General features: G+C 46.8%; 1 protein-coding gene across 10 annotated transcripts in view; it reads right to left on the bottom strand.

Annotated features, from left to right (window-relative positions):
* Nucleotides 1-6,541: 6,541 nt before the first annotated feature.
* The window catches only part of CTCF (CCCTC-binding factor), a 36,674-nt gene continuing 25,097 nt past the window's right edge, over nucleotides 6,542-18,118 (bottom strand). For all 10 annotated transcript variants that reach the window (XM_074881847.1, XM_074881841.1, XM_074881848.1 and 7 more), the window contains 8 exons: nucleotides 17,737-17,870; nucleotides 16,173-16,293; nucleotides 15,187-15,336; nucleotides 13,666-13,826; nucleotides 13,070-13,252; nucleotides 12,547-12,682; nucleotides 9,066-9,233; nucleotides 6,542-8,102 (listed from right to left, as the gene is read on the bottom strand). In XM_074881847.1, coding sequence (XP_074737948.1) covers nucleotides 7,921-8,102; nucleotides 9,066-9,233; nucleotides 12,547-12,682; nucleotides 13,070-13,252; nucleotides 13,666-13,826; nucleotides 15,187-15,336; nucleotides 16,173-16,293; nucleotides 17,737-17,870 — 1,235 coding nt within the window. In that variant the 3' untranslated portion in view covers nucleotides 6,542-7,920. The remainder of the gene's footprint in view (nucleotides 8,103-9,065; nucleotides 9,234-12,546; nucleotides 12,683-13,069; nucleotides 13,253-13,665; nucleotides 13,827-15,186; nucleotides 15,337-16,172; nucleotides 16,294-17,736; nucleotides 17,871-18,118) is intronic.

Here is an 18,118-nt window from a genome sequence, read left to right as displayed (position 1 = left end):
GGGAGGAAGCGTTGAGGTTACCAACCGGCAGCACTGCCGCCTCGGCACCTCCTCCCCCGCCTGGCGCTCGGTGCCTCTTCCTGCCCCGTCAGGCAAGATTTACCGCCTGAGCAAGAGAAGCGAAATGAAAGCGACGGCACCCGTGGCCCACCGGCCCCGCTGGGAGGAGAGGGGCATCCTTGCCCAGCCCTTCTCCTCCCGCGTGGCTTCACCTGGGCGAGCAGGACCACCCAGCGGTGCCTCTCAGCCAAGAGCAGCAGCATCTCCCCATGGCTCCAGCCTTCAAGGGTTGAGGGTCCATAACCTTTCCCTGCCCTGCAGCCCCCGGAGGTGGTTCATGGGGACATATTTCTGCTTGAAGATGGCTGGTGAGTGTGAAAAGGGCAACTCTACCCTTCCCAGAGCTGGATGATCAGCCCAGCCCCATCACCTCGCACCAGGCATGTGCAGGGCAAATTAATAGGGACGGGTGCTGGTGCCCACTGCAAGGTGCTTCTCCAGAGGATGGGCGCCAGGGTCCGCTGCTGGGTGCTGGGGCCCACTGCAGGGTGCTGCAGACAGGGCTTCTCCAGAGCAGAGCCTCAGGTGTCATGCCAAAATGATGAAACCACTGCCCTGAAGCAAGAGGCAGAGACTAGGTGGACTCCTTGGAGAAACAGAAGTGAGCACATCAACCACTTCACTACCCAGGGAAGGCTCTGGACCAGGAAAAGAGCCAGAAGTGCTCCAGGATGAAGCAGAAAGCTGTCTTGTGCCCTGTGCGGTGCTGCAGGACTTCACTGGACCCCATATTGCTCTGTGTTGGCTCAGCTGGCCCTGCCAGAGGCTCAGGAGAAGGTGCTGAGGGAGCCAGCAGAGCCTGGGTCCCCAAGACCAGCATCAGCTGGGATGGAGGGTGCCAGCTGCCTTGTCCCCCTGAATTGCTCCTTTTTGACAAGCCACCAAGCTCCAGGCTGCCTGAGCTACAATCTGCCAACCGGTGGCTCCCAGAGGAGTTTTCCCAGAGGTGTAATAATTCAGGAGAAGGTGATCCCTGGGAAGGGCTGGGCGATGTTGCTCTCCTGCCACGTGCACCTGGGGCCACAGCGCTTCTGAAACCACCCTCAGCGTGAAAGCAAAGGCAGGAAGCCATCTCCTTGCAGGGACGGCGTCTCCATAGAGCCCAACCACAACACACAGCAGCTCTTCTCAAGGGGGTGGCTGGGGAGAACATGGCTCCGGGCAAGGACCAACCTCTGCTGAGGCACCTTCTTGAGCCTCCTGAGCTACGTCAGTGGGCAGACAAGCACCAGGAAGAGGAAGGACACAGGGTGTTCACCACCCAACAGAGACAGCATCTGCCAGTGACAGTCCTGGCTGCATCTGTGGCTTTTCCAGGATGACAGGAGACCAGGCTACTGGTATCTGAACTTCTCAGAAAGGGCACCAGGTCCCAGCTTTGTCATGCAAGGATATTCAGGACATGGAAGGAGCAGCTGTCTCATTGCATCCATCAGAAGATGGCTTCTATTGAAGCTTAGAAGCACAACGGAGCTCCGGAGCAAGCCGCATCCCAGGTTCATTCCCCAAAATACTGGGTCCCACAGGCTGGAACATGCTGAGCATCAGTGCAGCAGAACATCGATCCCTGGAGCAGGGCAGAGGAAGACATCTACAAGCACAAGCGTTTCCTGTCTGTTGTACAAGACCAGGCATGTCAGGACATCCAGAGCAACCCACCTCCTCTCCTTCCCCACAGAGGACATGAGCTGGGCATTTTCAGCTCTATCCTAGAGTAGCAGAACCTTCCCAGAAAGAGGTCCTGGTGGTCTCTCCATCCCTAGATCACCCTTGGGGAGTTGAAGCACTTAAGGGTTTCCTTAATTTGAGCTGGACTTTCTTCTGCTCCAGCTTGTCTCCATTGCCTCTTGCCCTCTCACTGTGACACCTAAAAGGGTTTGGCTCAGTCTTCTCCACACTCTCCCACCAGCTATTTGTGGACAGCAGTAAGGACCCCACTCACTCCCTCTCCTCCAGGCTGGTCACACCAGTCTCCCACGGCCTCTCCTTGTTCATCCTGAGCTCTGGTGGCAACCATCCTGGGAAACTCCACTAGCCTTGCGCCAGTCTCTCACTGGTTTCTTGCACTGGGGAGCTAAGATGGGACCAGCTGGCCCTACAAGTGATCCCTGAGGAACATGAACAACCAGTGACAGTTAGACATCGTACTGCTGACCACGCTGAACATAGTGGCCCAACCAGTTTCCCACACACCCGATAATCCTCTTCTCCAGCCCCCATGTCTTCAATTCTGCTATAAAGAAGCTACAGGAGACCATGTCAAAAGCCTTACCGAAGTCCAGATGAACATGCAGTGCTCCCCCCACACAGCCAGCCACCTCCTTAGAGAATGCAAGGGGGTAGCTCCCCAGATTGTCCTCCTTACTCTCCTTGACGACCGGTGGGACATTTGCCTTTTTCTAGGTGCCATGAACCTCCCCAAATCACCAGACTTTTCAAAGATGAGAGTGCAATGACATTGGCTGGCTTCCTCAGCACCTCTGGATGTTTCCCTCAGACTCTGCCATTAGGCTTGGGCCCTGGGAGATCTGAAGACAGACCTCACCTACCAAAATCAAGGCAAGAGCAGCACCGAGTACCTTGGTCTTTTCCATGTCCTTTGCCACCAAGTCCTCTGCTCCATTAAGGAGCAAGCTTGTGTTTCTCCAAAGCCTTCCTGCTGCTGCTGAAGCTTTTCTTAATACAGAAGCTGATCTTTTTGTCCTTCACATGCTTCTCCAAGTCAGCTCCAGCTGAGCTTTGGCTCTCCTGACTCCATCCCTGCACACTCAAGCAATGTCTGCTCCTTCCAGGCAGCCTGTCCCCCCTTTTATTTTCTGTGTGCTTCCTTTTTCCCTTCCTGCTTGCCCAGGTTGGCTGCCTACCACACTTGACTGACATCCTGCTGAAGACCTCCTTGGATTTTGCATAGCTCTGGCCCATTTTCAGTATGCTCTTAAAAGCATGCTCAGACCAGCAAATCCACCGTAGCTGCTCCCACCAACACAGCTTAGGACAGTGTAGGACAGTTTAGTCCGCAAGTCCAGTCATGCCAGCGCTGGTCTGATTCTGCCCACCTTCCAGGAGCCTTGCAGGAGTCAGGCAGCGTGGGAGACATTAACTGCTCTACCAAGGGTGTCCCTCACTCCCCCACCTCTGCCAGCAGCTGCCTCCTGTCCTCGTCTCCCTGAGCTGTCCCCTGATCTGCATTTGTCCTCTTCACACCTGAAAAATCATCTGCTACAAGGATGTAAAGACAGAAGAGTAGAAGAGGTCATTAGTTTTTCCTCCATGAGGCAGAAGCATGCCATGGTTTGCACCAACAAAACCTCAGTCTGACACCTTTGGCTACAGAAGGGGGCTTGGCCCCCAGCTTAGTAATGTAAGAGGAGTTAGTCCCCCTAACCTGGGTGAGCTCTCAACCTCTGGAAGCCAAATGAGCCTTTATCAGGCTGCAGCAGTCACGCAGAGCCAGTCCCAGCCCCTCTCCCCCTCAGGACAGCAGCCCAAGCACTAGAGACAAGAGCCAGGGCAAGCGATCGGCCAAGGGAGTGATGCTCCTTGGGTCCATACTAGCCCCTGGCTTTTTACTCATGGTCCAGCACACAGGGCACAGCTTTTCCAGCACCGACAGCAGCACTGGGGTTGAGCAGGTATGTTCTGCGCACATTCAAGCTTGAGATGCTGCCCTGGGTGCACGTCCTCAGGAGCAGGCTGGGACATTGCTCGGCATCTCTCCAGAGCAGCTCCACCAAGGGCAAACCAGAAGCCTGGCAAGTGGGGCACACAGGCAGGGATACCTGCCCAAGGCAGGAGCGTCAGCTCAAACCAAACAAAACCCAGGCTGCATAACAGGAGTATTGACCGAGCAAGCACAAAGAAACCAGGTCAGCTAAGCAGACTGCAAAGTAACATACCAGGCTGAGGAAAAAAAGGAGGATGGCCACAGGGTGACTGCTGTCATCCCCACTAAACCCTTGCTTGGGTCTCTGGAGAAAGTTCAAAATGCAGTCAGTCCACCGTAAAATGCTGCTTAGAAATCGTTTTCTCAGATAAGCACAACAGAAGCCACCAGTGGTGCCCTCTGGAGAGCAGCCTCATCTCCGCAGGCCGGCTGGGCAGTGGGCTGTGCCTCGCTGGGCAGGAGCTGCCGAGGGACACAACACACCACCAGCAGATCAGAGACTACTCAGGAGCAACCACACCTCTAGTCTTTGGACAAATACACCCCATGCTCTCTTCCTTTCAGCCCACCATCAAGCTGTTCACCTGCGGCCATTTCCTTCAGCCCCTCTGAACGCCAGGAGAGTTGGCAACGTGTGCCTCAGGGTCACTCGGAGCTGGGTACAGCGGCCCATGGGGGTCTTGCAGCAGTGCTCACACAAAGGGAGGCGCCTGCCAGAGCCACTGTGACAGCTTGGGGCAGTCAGAACAAAGCCACTGCAACGTCTCAGCAGGAGGTTGAGCCACAGGGTTTAAGAGATGATGGTGGTATTCCTCAGAGATCCCGAGGACACCTTCAGTTTTCCAGCTCAGCAGAACGCCTCCCTAGCTCTAGGCTTACGCAGAATCGTGTCTCCTTCAGAGCACTGCCTCTGCCTGAAGCACCTTTGGGCTTGGGAATACACAAGGTCCTTGTCCAACTGAAAAAAACACTTGAGGAGTTATCTGCTTCTGCAGCCAGACCTGGCTCCTCCTTGCAGAAGCAGCCCTTACATTTACCTCTCCCACCTGCTGCAAGGAGCCTCCACCCTGCTCAGGATTCCACATCAGCCTCCAGACAGCTTTTCTTGGCAAATTTAAGGACCGTCTCTCAGGACCAAAGGTAACTAGACACGAAACATCTAATGGAAATTAAGTCTAGCAATTCTTGTGCTTTTTAAGATTTCCTTTTAAATAAGTAGGATTGTGCCATTTGCAGCAGCTGGTGTTGTGAAGGTATGAGAGGTACTATCCTGACCTCACACAACAGGCAGCTACCCCACTGCTTACTCTCAGCTGGCTCTCTAGGCTGCTCTCACAGGGAGCTAAGATACACCACAGCAACTCCACCTAAGCACCAGTCCCGTTTTCCAGAATGAGACGGAAAGAATATTCCTGCCACCTAAACCATCAGCTATAACCATTTAAACTCGCAGCCAAAAATGAACAGAAGGAACAACTATACTCCTGCATTACTCCTTGCTTGAGCTGTAAGCGCTGATGTTGGGGAGCAGCCAGCCCGGCGTGTTTCACTGCACGCTCCTCCACGCGAGCACCGTACTCCCTGCTGCTACAGAGGGGAGCTGCTGGAGGGAACAGGACCCTGCCCCGGTCTCAGAATCACAGAATTGTCTAGGTTGGAAAAGACCTTGAAGAGCCTCCAGTCCAATCATTAACCTCACACTGACCGTTCCCAACTCCACCAGATCCCTGGGTCAACCCGACTCTTCAACCCCTCCAGGGATGGGGACTCCCCCCCTGCCCTGGGCAGCCCATTCCAACGCCCAACAGCCCCTTCTGCAAAGAAATACTTCCTAAGAGCCAGTCTGACCCTGCCCTGGCGCAGCTTGAGGCCATTCCCTCTTGTCCTGGGGCTGGTTCCTTGGCTCAAGAGACTCATCCCCCCTCTCTGCACCCTCCTTTCAGGGAGCTGTAGAGGGCCATGAGGTCTCCCCTCAGCCTCCTCTTCTCCAGACTAAACCCCCCCAGGTCCCTCAGCCGCTCCCCATCAGACCTGTGCTCCAGACCCTGCACCAGCTCCGTTGCCCTTCTCTGGACACGCTCGAGTCATTCAATGGCCTTTTTGGAGTGAGGGGCCCAAAACTGAACCCACTCATTGGGGGGCGGCCTCACCAGTGCCGAGTCCAGGGGTAAGATCCCTTCCCTGTCCCTGCTGGCCACGCTATTGCTGATACAAGCCAGGATGCCACTGGCCTTCTTGGCCACCTGGGCACACTGCTGGCTCCTGTTCAGCCGGCTGTCAATCAACCCCCCCAGGTCCCTCTCTGACTGGCAGCTCTCCAGCCACTCCTCCCCAAGCCTGTAGCGCTGCTGGGGGTTGTTGTGGCCCAAGGGCAGCACCCGGCATTTGCCCTTATTGAAACTCCTCCAGTTGGCCTCAGCCCATCGCTCCAGCCTGTCCAGGTGTCTCTGCAGAGCCTCCCTACCCTCGAGCAGATCAACACTCCCACCCAACTTGGTGTCATCTGCAAAGTGACTGAGGGTGCACTCGATCCCCTCGTCCAGATCATCAATAAAGATGTTAAACAGGAGCGGCCCCCTCGCCGCAGCGACGACGCTTGCTTACGTGCACACTCACCTGCCGCCAGCACACCGTGACTTAGTGTCACCGATTTAACGTCCCCCTGCGTTCGGCAGAGGGAGTACCCGCAGCGAGAGGAGAGCTGGTCCCTGCTCACAGGCCTGCAGCATCCTGCTGGGAAAGCAGCTTCACATCTGGGCATCGCTGCCAGGTCACACCGTAAATACACACAAAGAAAGCAGCCGATGAGCACACATGTTAATCCATTATTATTTATTAGCTGTACAGCAGTATATTCTCCTTCCCAGCTTTCAAACCCCATTACATATTTTATAACAGTATTTTTTTCCCATGTTGGCTTCCTAAAATAATGAAAAATATCACACAGTACAGCTAAGTACAAAAATGCATCAACCTAGAGTCTGATAGCTAAACTGATAGCTCTCTTAAAAGCGATACATAGAAGAAAAATTTGTTTGAAATCAGCAAGACTGAGGCTCTATAAAAAGCTTACATATTTTAACATGTGACAGTTCATATACAGGCATCATTTGTATTTCACATTATTCCTTTTTTGTCTTTATCAGAGATCCAAAATTGTATAGTTACTGACCTATTAAAATTTCCTGGCCCAGGTTTTGAGGGCTGCAGTGACCCACTTATAAATCACCACTTCTGCTTTAACATAGGATTCATAAACACAAAATACAACTACAAGATAGAGCAAAGAAAATGTAGTCGTGAAATTATAACTCAAAAAAGGTTAATTATACATGTTTCAAATCCCAGTTTTGTGTGCTTCAAAACCAGATTTCACGTGTGGGTTTCTCTTGTTCTGCAAGCAATAGTCTGGGTATGTTTCTTCTCTACATGATTGGTTATCAACAGCTTTTCCAACATTTACACTCTATCAATTCTCTTGTCACTTAGTTTGAAAGGAATTAAAATACTGGGGTTTATTTAAACTGCATTTTTGCATACCTCTTAATTAATGGAAAAAGATTAAAATGTAAAAAAAAGTTATTTACAAGCTTGACCATTACAGAAATGCTTTGCAGAAAGCAAAGCATATTAAGGACAGAAACCAGTTGGAGCATGCCAAAACTACCGTGTGCAGCCGACTTGGAGAACCGGAGCTAGTCAGTGGGGAAAAGCAAAAAACATTTTAAAAGTCTAGAACCCTCCCAAGTCTGCATTTACAGTTAAAAACACTACTGAGAGAAAGAGGCTCAAGGACTCTGGGAAGTGGAAGGGCAAGTCCGGAGTGGTTTACCACATACTCTAGTCAAGGCTTCCCGTTTTTGTATATTAAAACTTGGTGCATGTAAACACGGCCCTTGGACCAGCTTTACAATGCAGTTCAGAGCAAAACTAAATCAAGCATCTCACAGGAAACCCTCAAGGACTCCAAAATATTTCCTAATGTTCCATGATCCTGTAATGCTAACATAAAACAGCAAGTTCTAGTTAAATCACATTCTAACATCATTTTGAAGTTTTATTTCCCAGTATGTTTGGTAAAATGGTCTAAAATGATGCATTTCCCAAAGCCAAGAAAAAAGGTAAAAGGAAAAATAGATTTGAGCCGCTTAAACACAGCCCAGGCCAGTTCAGTCAGCCAGCGTGGTCGTCCTCCATCACCGGTCCATCATGCTGAGAATCATCTCAGGAGTGAGGTCTCCATTGGGAGCTTCCACTACAGCAGGCTGAGCTTCCTCCTCTTCCTCTGCTGTTTCTGCATCAGGTTCTTTCTTTACTTCAACTATAATATTCTCAATTTCACCAGTGTTCTGGTCTTCAACCTGAATGATTGCTGCAGCTAGAAGGGCAGAAAAAGCGGGAGGGGGGAAACAACAGATTTTTTTTTTACTGGTTCCAGAGCTGGCCTGCAGTAATTAAGACTCTTCCATGGAGGAAAGTGGGGCCCACAACTCTCATTCCCACATTAGTGGGGAGCGATTCAACCTGTGCCATTCATCCAAGCATCAACCTCCTCGCCCCTATACAAAGATGTGCCTCCACAACAGTTCCAGTATGCCTCCTGGTATTAAGACATTATTCAAACAACGGATTTTGTAGAGACCGTATCAATGTATGGGCAAAACTTCAAATTCAGCAGAACCCAGTGACACCAGTGACAAATTCAACGTATTTCCAAAGGCTGTAATTCTAGGAAGGACACAGGCTGCACTTGTAGCACTGAGCAGACAGGCAAGCCACCAAGGAAGCCATTACCCCTTGAAGGAACAAATCTGCCCTTCCTGCTTTGTTCCTAGAATGTATTTACTTAGACTTTTCACAATCACTGATGCCTATTCTTAAAGAAAAAATTCTGTAGAGTTGAAATGACATCTGCACTGATGCTATGCTGAGAACTACAGGCCTAAAACATGTTTGTTTGTGGTGACACCTACAAAGGTCTACACAGGTAAGAGTAGCATGGTGATTGTACTAACAGCTGCTTTACTGTTGTACTATACTAGAGACACCATAACTGGTGCAAAAAGAAGTGAGCAGTTTGCACATCTGTGAAATGGAATAATACTAAAGAAAAAATAATGTCCTCTCCTTTCAGCATGGCCTGAAGTGGCTATGTTCCCTCATAAACAGGAAACCCCTGCAACAAGTTTTATCCAAAAGGTGAGTTCTCAGCAGAGACAAGTACAGCTACCAACTTCCTAAATAAGCTCACTTGAGGGAAGCAGTTCTACAAGAACTGCCAAACCCAAGGAAAAAGCAGCTCAGGCAAGCAGTATAACATAAGCTTCAATTAGTGACTTACGCTGGGATTGTTTTGGTTGGGTGGCAGCTTTGCCTGGTGGTCTTCCTCTTCGTTTCTTACTGGGAGGTGGTGCAGGAGCCTCTTGCTCGACTTCTGGTTCAGCCTCAATTTCTACTGCTGTCTCCTCCTCATCTTCGTTATCATCCAAATCTGGTTCAGCATTTTCCTCTACAAGAAACATTATATTAGGTAAGTCTTCAGTTTAAATAAGAACAAAACACATTCATCTGCAGAGAACCACCATCAAATCCTCATCCAAAAGGAGTCAACTCTGATGAGAGAGGCGGCAAACAAGGCCTTTGTCAAGAAGCTAGTGGTACAGACTGTCAGCCTGGTACCCTCACATTAGAGAGAACAAGTTGTCTTTCAGAAAGCAAAAGGAAACCTAATTATGTTAGCTTATGCGACAAAAGCTCCTCTGCACATCCACAAAGGAGCTCAGAGACACAATGGCAGGAGTGAGACCAAGTAATGCACTGCTGGGCTACTCCCAAGCCCAAGAGAGGAGCCATCAGTCCACCGAACCCCCACCTGCACAACCCAGAGGAGCACAGGGGTGCACAATGGAAAGTGGGAACCCAAATCAATGACTTCTTAGGAACAAACATCTTGTCTAGGACACTCCCAAGAAAGCCAAGAGACCCAGCATCCAGGTGGGAAACCCACCACAGCAAGTCACCGGGAGCAGCTCTCCACATCATCTTTCAGACCAAGGGGTATGGGGGAATTGCTGGCTGGGGGTGGGACACGTAATGGGAAGCAGGGGAAAGGCAGTTTTGGATCACAGGGGACTACTTATGGAATGCTTAGGGGAGGGGCTGAGGTGATTTGGAGAGGAGTAAGTTTGGGAAAAATAGAGGGGTAAGAGGATAAAAGGGGCCAGTCACATGTAAATAGTGATAGATTCACTGCAGTGGCTGCTATGAAACACTAGAACTCAAGAGGGATCCAAGAGCAAGTCTCCCAGCCCTCAAGAAACAGCAGTGCTGTACTTCAGTCTTTTTCTGTTAAGTAGATCAAAAACCACGGTGGCAGCTCCCAGACACTAGACTTATGTCCAAGACCTTAAAAATCTCAAGTTGAATATGGCAGAACCACATAGAACTGGGGAGTTCTTAAGCATTTTGGGTGAGCACAGGTCTGCAGACCACTCACCATGCTTTCCAGGGCCATCGGTATACAGTTTACCAACCAGCAACCAAAAGGATCTTCCCCAAGACTTGTCTCCTTCAGAGGCAGGACAGGTCTAACGCAGTATATTTATGAAGCCCTGTCTACTCAAAAGAATTTATGATTGCACCTCCCATTCACATCAACGATTTGCAACTCGCTGCATTTTGGAGCTGATTCCAGTCCAACAGTCCTCATGGCAAGCTGTGGGTTTTTTTGCAACTTATGTTGTTAACTGAGCTTATTGCTCTACACTTCATTCTTTGGAAAACTTGTTAAAATTACTAGGTTAGCACCATCAACACGTTCACAATGCCTTGGGCAAAACCAAAGCAGACAAAAAGCAGTAAGAGATGTCGAATAGGGTAATACTGTTTGGACAGCAAAATGATTGCCCTTAAATCTGTAAGGGTGTCCACTGCATAGAAAAGTAGCTTCACTCACGAACAAAAGGCCACTGCACAAGGCATACTTCTGTTTATTTGACTGAAGAGGGGAAAAAAAAAACCCCAAACAATCTCCCTTACGTACACTGAGGCATGTATATGCTGCATTATTTTACACCGTCACTCAAGGAATATTCCCCAAGCCAAATTTCTTTCATTTATTGGATTTCTCAGGTCCCACCTTTTTAGAGCTTCTTTACATTCCCCCCTTCAACTCAATGTCTATCAACTAACAGTCGTCTAATGTTGGGCAGACAGGCCAGATGGGAGACAGTACTAATCATTTGCTATCTGGTATTTTTCCCATTAGCACGAGATAGGTCACAGCTTTGCTCACCATTTTTAGATATTTAGCAGTTGCCAGAACTCACGAAACTGCAGATCTAGAGATAAAAACAACACTGAATAAGGCAGCTCTCCGGAGAATGTGGTTAGGACCTCTTTCTTACCACTGCTCAGCTCACACCAGTCAATCCTTCACATCTATCAAATGACTCCTGAGGAAGTCAACCCAGACTTGTCAACTCATCTGAGGCTGAAGGAATTCTCTCAGTCACAGAGTCTGAGCCACAATCATACAATGTTCATCATCAGTCCACCTAACAAGCGTGACTTTTGACCAAGAAAACCTGTTTTGAACCCAGACCATACCAGCTAAATAAAATTTGGGCTAGAATAGGCTAAACTCCCCAAGAGCCTACAAATCAAGATATTGAAAATCAGATACTCCAGAATCCCACATTTTGAATTACCTTCCATCAAGGCAGTCATTTTACTCTCTGTCTCCACGATCTTTTCATATTTTAAATGAACAATTACTTACACATGCTCTATTCAACTAATTGTAACACATTTTTTCAAGTATCTTTACAAACATGAGGTTAAGCACTTATTTCTACAGTTTCTGCAGACGAGCTTTGCACAAGCCATTTGACCATACTCATCCTATAAAATCTGTTTGCCACATCAGAACTCCAGATACACATTCTCTAGCCAGGAAGATCCCTGTTTTCCCAACCTACACCTTTAATTAATTACATAAAGCACTCCAGATAGAAGACTAATCAGCAATACTGCTTTTGCAGAATCATCTTTGAACTGGTTGGTCTTGAGACTCTGACTTGGATTTTCCTGCTGAAGACATGACTAAGTTTTCCCCTCTACTAGGACCAATTTCCTTCACAAATAATTGCAGTGAAGGTGATCAGTGTTTGCTGCAACCGTTTCTGTTCTGGAGAAGCTTGCAGGCAGCAGCTGCCCTATTACAAATTGCACCTAACCCATCTTCTGGCACACTGTTCAGGAAGTCAGAGCCCCTCCAAAGCCATCTTCTCGATACCAGCATACATGTGAAGTGGAAGACACCACCAGCTCCTTGATCCTTTTGTCTCAGCAGGCCCTTCACAACAGTCCACAGATTGCCAGCACTACATCCACCAGAAGCAGCCAAGCTATTCAGCAGCGGGGCTGTGCAGACACAGCAGCACCGGAGCAGGCACGTCTTCCATTTCAGAGCAGTGCACCACAGAAACACACAGTTTCTTTGGGGACACTGAAAACATTACCAGAGAATTTTACACACTGAAGATCTGGCAGGACAGGAACTACACAGCCTAGGCAAGGGGTGTCAGACAGTGTTTTTTCAACTACTCTGTCTTGGAAGAGGCCCGAGACAGCAGAATCTATATTATCCCTCACAGGCAGTCACCTCTATACTTGGCCATGTACTATCATTTTTTTGCTTGCCAACTAGATAAAAGCATTTCAAGTGCCAGAACAAACCTGCAGAACAGGCAAACTAAGAGCTAACACACAGAGCGAATCACAGACCTGTAATTCTCAGAATGTACCAAGCTGTTTCTTACCACTATCAGAGGAATCTTCTTTCTTAGACCGCATCTTTCTCTTTCGGCCACGTTTGCCCTTCTTTGTCTCTCCTCCATTCTCTCCTTCCCCACCATCTAGGCCAGAGCAGTTATCAGCATGTCTGGCCATTGTGTTCTACTCAGTGGAAGAGAAAAAACACAACAAAAAAGTACAACATGCATTGAATTCGAGATCAGATATTCGGGCTCTGTATTTTCAAACACATTTCTGGTAACTTATGGTTTTTTTTAAAAGGAAGACTATTTAGGGGAAATGGATAAGTTTCATTGACTTTTATGAATAAAGTTGTTGATGTCAATGCCAATACGTGCTAGTACTAATTCTGAATTATACCAGGTCTTCCCCTGTCTTTTCCTCTCAAAGAAGTGCTGTATTTAAGAGATCAGTGTTGTGCCCTGTACCTCACTCAGTTTTCCTTTTGGTAAACATGTTCCCCTCCCATTGGCCAAATGCCTCATTCCACCCCAAAACCCCACAATTCAAAAGAGCATACTCTCTCACCCTGCGAGTGAATGTTTTGCCACACTTGGAACAGACAAAGGCAGCAGGGACAAAGTTGGGATCATGGTATCGTTTGAAGTGCATATCAAGGAGCTGTTTCTGACGGAAGGTTTTGTCACAATGGCTACAGGCATAAGGCTTTTCTCCAGTATGGGTCCGTTTATGCATGACCATGTGTCGCTCCTGGCAGGGACAAGCAAGACAGGAAAAGTAACCTGAGAACTCAGATACAGGGATACAGAAGAGCACATTTTCAGCTAAAAGAAGGCCAAAGCTTTCTCCTTAATGTCAAGGAAAGGATGACTCCCCAGGAACGTGAGAACATCTTGACTGATGGCATATTCAGTCCTAGATACTTCCATCCTATATAGACTCTTAGTCCTTTGTCAACAGATACATCAAGGCTGTAACTCTCTACAGGGGAATGCTACACCATATCAAGAAGCAAAGGCCACTGAACTTTCCTTCACACCCTTCAAAAAACAGAGAGCGAATTTGATCTTGACAGCCGGTCCAACTTAACAGCTAAGATTTCCACCTCATATTTTTAGCTCCTGTCCTTCCGTTCCTAAGGGGTGCCAGTCCCTCCAGCTTACCTGTCTGCATGCATAATCGCACTGGTCACACTTGAAGCGCTTCTCATTCTTGTGAGACTTTTGATGCTGTATGAGGGCATACCGCTCATGAAACACAGCGTCACAATAGCGACACTTCTTGCCCTGTTCGATGTAGGAATGCTGCTTTCGCAAATGGACGCCTAGGAGCAAAAGAATCAGAGGCTTTAACCACCATGGCTTTCCAAGCATGAAAGACTACAGTCCCCTTAGTGATCTCCCTCCACACACTCTTGAGCTCAAGGCAAAAGAAATGAAATAGTTAATTTAGGATTCTACCCAAAACCTAGAAGACTTTCAATTAAAAGCAACCAGAACAATTTCTAGACAGAAAGGTCTTGCAGAAAAACTCCCATCAAGTTTTTCCACAGGATTCTAGATTTGGTTATTAGCAGTCTGTGCTAATATAGTACACTTGCATTTGAAAGAGTCAAACTAAAGCATCTTGCAAACTGTTATGTTTAAGACTACTCCGAATTGCCTGGATGCAGCCAGAAGCCAGGTAATACACTAGGGGAAAACAGGATTTTCTGCAGGATTAGAAGTCAGAGTGACATAACTAGAAGGCAACAGGGATACCCAGCAGATAATCCCCAACAAAGGTTTTAGTCACTTCTTTCAAATCCTGCAACTAAGAGCACACCACAGCTGCACAAGGTAGCTTAGAGTAGACTAAAGGATTATTAGAAGAAAAATTCTACATAGCTAACATCAGTTTTCCTCTGTTGTAAATCAGCTCGTTTGCTCCTTATATCAACTGACTGCCAACCTCTCAAACTGCCTCTCACTGTAGCACTTTACACTTGTCTTTATTGGAAGGGAGCCTGCCTTCCCATTACTTGGGTGATATTCTGTTTATAGACAGAAAGTTCTGCCAAATCGTGGCTTCTTCCTTCTCCTCAGCTGCTCTGGGCGTGATATTATTTTTCACCTTCTTGTAGAACATAAGAGAGCCTGCCTGCTGGAATCACACCGGGTACTGCTCCCTAGATCCAAGAGTCTCCTACTGCAAGGTCTCAGGGCTTTTGTGACAATTCAGTCTCTCCTACCCTTACTGCGGCACACAACTCCACATCCTGGAAAATTAAACTATTTGGTCTAATTCAAACCTTTTAGCTTGATAAAAATATCTGCATGAAACTTAATGGCCTCCAATATGCATGAGGTCAAGCCAAGTGACCTTCTGGTTTTTCAGACCCCAATCCATATGCAGTTGTAATCTCAGCCCAAGTTCAATAAATGCCTCGCATCTATAGGCCTGAAAACAGTAGCTTGCCTTGTACGCTTGGAAAACATGCTACATTTTCAAACAATTAAAAGAAACTAAAAATTCTTATTGTTTGCAGCAGCTATTGTAATCCACAAATCTAAGCCTCTGCTTCACGTTTTACAGTTACCAGAACTATTAGGTTAAAGAAACAGCAGCTGGGTTATGTGAACTTTAATTCTGGAAAAGTGTTTTGTAGAATCTTCACCAAATGGCCACTTCTGTGAGATACATACCCAAGTCACTCTTTCTCGCTATAACAGTATCACAGTGAGGACAATGAAATTTGGCCACATTCTCCGTGTGCTTCTGCAAAATGTGCATCTTCATGGTACCACTCTGAGTGAAGCGAGCATGGCAGATGTAACATTCATATGGCTTCTCTCCTTTAGTAGCAGAAGGAAGAAAATAGCACAAGTACTTTTATTAAAAAGAAATCTCACCAAGAAGCCCCAAACACAACCACCTCCCAGAAACTTTCAACAGACAGCTAGCTGATAGAAACAGTAACTCTAGAAAGAGCTCAATGTCTTTCTCTAGAAGTTTTAGCTCCAGTATGCATCTTTCTACAAAAAATTCAATCTTTAAGCAAACGAGTTAAATTATCATTCTTACTCTGAGAAAGGCATGGAAGACCTACGTGCAGGCTGCCAGAAGACAGCAAGTGGCATCAGATTTTTTGGGGCTGGGGGTTCTGAATGAATACAATGCAAGAGCATTTTATTTCCTTCAATTTTAGCAATATGACTAACTTGTCATTCCAGCAACATTCTGTGCTAGAAAACTGTTACTTCAATAGAAGAAAAAGATTTAGTATGTTTACGAACTACATGCGTGAGATGCTTTTGCAACTACACTCAAGCATGAAACTGTAAATGCCTAGTAAGTTCAGCTGAGAGCAGAACACTGATAATAGAAACTTTCTTCTGTTCTTACTAGAAGTGCCTGTATTCTACCACCTCACAGTCAAACTGGAAATCAGAATCCTCCAAGCTCATTTCTCAGTAGAGTAATTGCTATCAGGTTATGAATTTACTAGTGCTTACAAATCACGGTGCACCCTCTGCGACTACACACTTTATAAAAGTTTTATATTAAACTACAAAACAGTATTTCTTTTGCAGAGTGTTCTTCAAGAGTGTTAGCACAGGTATTGTGCACAGTCTCAGCACTCTGACATTAAAGCATAAAACAACACACTACACAAACGTGGCATCAGTACCAGAGTGGGTCCTCATGTGCCTCTTCAGTTTGTAGGTATCCCTGCTGGCATAGCTGCACAGGCTGCACTGGAACGGACGCTCTCCAGTGTGAGAACGAATGTGGCGTTTCAATTTGCTAACCTGGAAGTCAAGAGCAAGACTGAAGTTAGCATAGATGAGCAGGTCAGATTGCCGGAAGTACAAGAAATCAGTCAAGAGTTTAAGGCAGTCTACTTTTATCTTGCCACTAACAAGCATGTTTTAATACTATTTTTGCACTGCACATAGCCACTTGCTCCTGTCCACTCTACTTCACCTCCTAACGTCATTCCCAGGCTTCCCTGATGCTTGTTCCTATATTCAGTGCAGCCTGGTTTAGAGTCTTGTGCTCACCTTACTGTTCTCAACCATCTCAGCATCTGAAGACATGCTAAAATTTGAAAGTATCCTGGAGAGACACAAGAAAGTGTTTTGGGAAAGCATGCAAGTTAGTGTCCCCTGTACACTGTATTTTTCTCCACAGGGTGCTTTCTCCGGTTACTTTAAGAGGGATAAATCAATTTCTTACAAAGAACAACAACAAATTTAGTCCTACGATCCACAAGGTGACTTAATTCCTTTCCTCTCCTGCTTTTATCTAGAAAGCACAGACCTAGCTTAAAGGTCAGCACGAACACAAACATTAAGGCATTTTCTGCTCAAACATGACCATGCTGCTTAATCACCAACCTTTATCTACAAAACGCAGCAAGTGCTCACATACAGACCAACTTAGTTATCCTTTACTAACTCACACTCTGAAAACCACTGCAACACAATTTATTCAGCTCTCAAACCACAGGGCCTGGAATTACAGCACTGCAGCCACAGTGTGGGTAGGAAAAAAAGCTCAAAGCCCCTACCGAACCTCTCCCCACTGCAGCCTTCTTCCACTGCACATCCCATTTTAAAAAAAATTATGTTGCTCATCATCTTGCTCAAATTTCCTATCACGATATAAAGGCTGTCCTGTAACATTAAGTAACAATACTGCACAGGGGAGACCATTCAAGGAAGCTTAATTTACCTGAGCAAATTAGACAGTCATCCAATATTAGAAAAGCTGGTTTTCGCCAATATTGAGGCAAAGGCTCAGTTTTGGCTACAGTCGCCTTAATGGCATGAACAGATAATATGCAGAATGCACGTTCCTAAAGCAAGAGGGCACCTCTAGTCTGAAAGTACATTCTACTGCAGCAGGAGATGGCTGCCTCCACCATGGAGCACGCCACAATTCCTGCAATCATCTTAACGGACAAATAATTTAAGAAACAATGACAACAACTATTGTCTCCAAAGAGGAAATGGGTATCACCTAGGATTTCTATGCATAAATGCTCTCACACTGTGTTCTCATTAAGTGAGGAAACCCCACCATTTGCTTCCAAGAACAGATCTGATTTCTAACTTTTATTTTTTTTGCTCAGAGCCTTTTAAGCAAATGGCCAAAGAGGAAATGCCTAAGAACAGAGTTTATAACAGATGGTGAACAAGCTTTGAAACGTACAAGGAAGCATTCAGTGCTGCAACAATTAACTAACATACCTCCACACTAGCATAATCACACATTGAACATTTGAATGGTTTCTCATGGGTATGTTTGTAGCGGCGATGCCGAACCAACTCTCCACTGGTCACAAAGGCCATGTCGCAGTCTGGGCACTTGTGAGGGCGAGTACCTAACCGTTTGCAGCAAAACAGGAAGACAATGACATTCAGATTTAGTGACAAAAGAAAATACAGGACAGTTTTGAGGGTTTGGTTTGATTTTTTTTTTTGTTGGTTGGTTTTTTTGAGTGAATTAGCAACATTGTTTTCATGTTCTGAAAGGTTAGAGCAGCAAATAATACACAAGAGTCACAGCTTTTGTATAAATAACTAATGGATATCTTAAGAAAATCACTATCTTTTCAGTGAGGAAACAAAC

Source organism: Strix uralensis, chromosome 12 (assembly GCF_047716275.1).
Source record: "Strix uralensis isolate ZFMK-TIS-50842 chromosome 12, bStrUra1, whole genome shotgun sequence".
Taxonomy (NCBI): domain Eukaryota; kingdom Metazoa; phylum Chordata; class Aves; order Strigiformes; family Strigidae; genus Strix; species Strix uralensis.
This window is presented reverse-complemented; position numbering and strand designations above follow the sequence as displayed.